Raw genomic sequence first — 3,368 nt, forward strand, 5'->3', positions numbered from 1 at the left:
CACCGCTCCAAAATTTAAGAGGACGTGCACGCATTCACACCTTCAATAGTAAAAATGAAATTCATCAGTGTCTGAAACCAACTTCTTAATCGATGACAATGAGCAACATGAGAAATATCATACTGCCCTAAAAAAAAAAAGGAACATGCTAAATACTTATCATGCAAGAAAATTATACAACAACTGAGTACTTTGCACTGACCAGCACTGTTTTCAGATCTTTTTTTCCAAAGAAATGTTTTCAGTAGACATCAAAGTTGCTGAACATCTTTATTTTTTTGGTTCTTTTAGCAAAATGTCATCATTTCGTATTTTGTAATCATTCCCAATACAAGATTGAATTTTAATTTCTTTATTATTCCACACCTGAAGGGCGTTGGGCATGTACCTGTCAAAAAAGCACAACTACTTATACCAGGTCAAAGACGCCACCTTTTGTAATTAGTCCATGAAGTGGAGCTTTGTTGTCCATCAACTCAAAACCGATGCATCCAACTACCACCACCACTGATTACTCCAAAAGTCCAAACTCCCTTGTCCTTCCTCCTAGCCCTGGTTGCTCTTCCGAGCTCCCATCCATGGCTCATTTCTTCCTCTTCCTCCTACTCAGCCAAATCCTCCTTTGCGCGGCCGTTGACACCATCAACTCCGCCACACCGTTGTCCGGGGCACAGAAGATTGTGTCCAAGGGCAACAGGTTCACTTTGGGCTTCTATACACCACCCCAAGGTAACACCACCTCGTCCAGCCCCAGCAACTACTACATAGCCATATGGTACAGCAACATACCGCAGGTGACGACCGTGTGGACGGCAAACACCGACATGCCGGTGTCGGACCCGACCACCGCCTCCATGACCATCGGCAGCGACGGCAACCTTGTCCTTTTTGATCAATCAAAGAACCGGCAGCTATGGTCGACCAACGTAAGCATAGCCTCCAACTCCACCACCGCCGTCCTCAAGGACAGCGGCAGCCTCGACCTCACTGATGCCAACAATTCATCAATAGTTTATTGGCGAAGCATAGATCATCCAACAAACACATGGCTTCCCGGGGGCAAGCTCGGGCTGAACAAGACCACTAAGGTCAGCCAGCGGCTTGTTCCGTGGAGGAACGAGGCCAATCCGTCTCCTGGGCTGTTCTCACTGGAGCTGGACCCAAACGGCACAACACAGTACTTCATCCAGTGGAATGATTCCATAACTTACTGGACCAGTGGCCCATGGAATGGGAATATCTTTAGCCTTGTGCCGGAGATGACGGCCGGTTACAACTACAACTTCCAGTTCATCAACAACGTCAGAGAGAGCTACTTCATCTACTCGATGAAGGATGACAATATCATCTCACGGTTCATCATTGACGTGAGTGGGCAGATCAAGCAGCTGACATGGGTGGAGGCCTCGCAGCAGTGGATCCTGTTCTGGTCTCAGCCACGGACACAGTGTGAGGTTTATGCGTTCTGTGGCGCGTATGGTAGCTGCAACCTCAATGCCTTGCCGTTCTGCAACTGCATCATGGGGTTCAGTCAGAAGGTTCAGAGTGATTGGGAGCTCCAGGATTACAGTGGTGGGTGCAAGAGGAACGTACCACTGCAGTGCCAGACCAATTCGAGCTCTGCACAAGCTCAACCTGACAAGTTCTATTCCATGGCAGGTGTGAGGCTACCTGATAATGCTCAGATTGCCGTGGCTGTGAGCTCTCAGGACTGTCAGGTGGCTTGTCTGAACAATTGCTCTTGTAATGCTTACAGTTACAATAGTAGTGGCTGCTTTGTTTGGCATGGGGACCTCATCAACCTCCAAGAACAATACAGTGGAAATGGAGGAGGCACACTCTTCCTCAGACTTTCAGCATCTGAGCTGCAAGACTCGAAAAAGAATAAGACGGTGATCATTGGTGCAGTTGTTGGTGGAGTTGCTGCAGTTTTGATGATCCTTGCTATTGTGTTGTACATCCGATTTCAGAAATACCGCCAAGAGCGGACTCTTCGGATATCCAAGACTACTGGGGGCACACTGATCGCCTTTAGGTACAGTGATCTGCAGCATGTCACTAACAACTTCTCAGAGAGATTGGGTGGAGGTGCCTTCGGCTCAGTGTTCAAAGGGAAGCTCCTAGATTCAACTGCAATTGCAGTGAAGAGACTCGACGGCGTTCACCAAGGTGAGAAGCAATTCCGTGCTGAGGTAAGCACCATTGGGACAATCCAGCATGTCAATTTGGTCCGCCTACTAGGATTCTGCTCTGAAGGATCAAGGAGACTGCTTGTTTATGAGTTCATGCCAAAGGGCTCCCTGGACGTGCAGCTATTCCCTGGTGAAACAACAGCATTGAGCTGGGCTACCAGGTATCAGATTACACTTGGAACGGCAAGAGGCCTAAACTACCTGCATGAAAAATGCAGAGATTGCATTATACACTGTGATGTCAAGCCAGAGAACATACTCTTGGATGAGTCATTTGTACCAAAAGTGGCTGATTTTGGTCTAGCAAAGCTCTTAGGCAGGGACTTCAGCCGTGTATTGACAACAATGAGAGGAACAAGGGGTTACCTCGCACCCGAATGGATCAGTGGTGTGCCAATAACACCAAAGGCAGATGTCTTCAGCTATGGCATGATGCTCTTCGAACTCATATCAGGCAGGAGAAATGCTGATCATGGAGAAGAGGGGAGGTCCTCCTTCTTCCCATCCTTGGCTGCAAGCAAACTTCTTGAAGGGGACGTGCGGACCCTGTTGGACCCCAGGCTGAATGGAGATGCAAATGTTGATGAACTCACAAGAGCTTGTAAAGTCGCATGCTGGTGCATCCAAGATGATGAAAGTGCTAGACCCACAACTGGTCAGATTGTTCAAATCCTGGAGGGCTTTCTTGATGTTAACATGCCTCCTGTTCCAAGGTCTTTGAGAGTTCTTGGTGAAAGCCCTGATGTCATAAACTTCTTTTCAGATATATCTTCAAGTCAGACTTCCCAGACACAGAACAGCACAACAACTTCCCAGATACACAGTGCTACTTCAGGCAGTTCACAGTTCCAAAGCTCATAAATCAGATAATCTGCAATTTATTAGGGCAAGACATTTATATGCTTGAAGAGTACTATTAGTGACTGAAGCTGTACATACTTAGAACCTAGTATGCTCAGCTTTTGCGTTGTGCTATGTTTCAGTACTGTAGGCTTAGTGCAGAATGTAATAGCAAATTTAAGAAAGGGACTACTGTTGCATCTAGACATGTAGGCTTACCCATTTTCTTACTTGATGTAAAATACCAAGTTGAGTTTACCTGTTCACCATACATTGGAATCTGCATGATATATGTGCTTATGTTATGTCTAGCAGCTACAGACTACACTTCCGTTT

At 46.7% G+C, this 3,368-nt stretch overlaps 1 protein-coding gene across 1 annotated transcript; it reads left to right on the top strand.

Moving 5' to 3' along the window:
• The first annotated feature begins 436 nt into the window (after nucleotides 1–436).
• Nucleotides 437–3,368, top strand: LOC133892590 (G-type lectin S-receptor-like serine/threonine-protein kinase At2g19130). The gene has a single exon (XM_062333452.1). The coding sequence runs from the start codon at nucleotides 486–488 to the stop codon at nucleotides 3,051–3,053; it is 2,568 nt and encodes an 855-aa protein (XP_062189436.1). The 5' UTR covers nucleotides 437–485; the 3' UTR covers nucleotides 3,054–3,368.

The sequence above is a fragment of the Phragmites australis genome, chromosome 15 (assembly GCF_958298935.1).
Source record: "Phragmites australis chromosome 15, lpPhrAust1.1, whole genome shotgun sequence".
Taxonomy (NCBI): Eukaryota; Viridiplantae; Streptophyta; class Magnoliopsida; order Poales; family Poaceae; genus Phragmites; species Phragmites australis.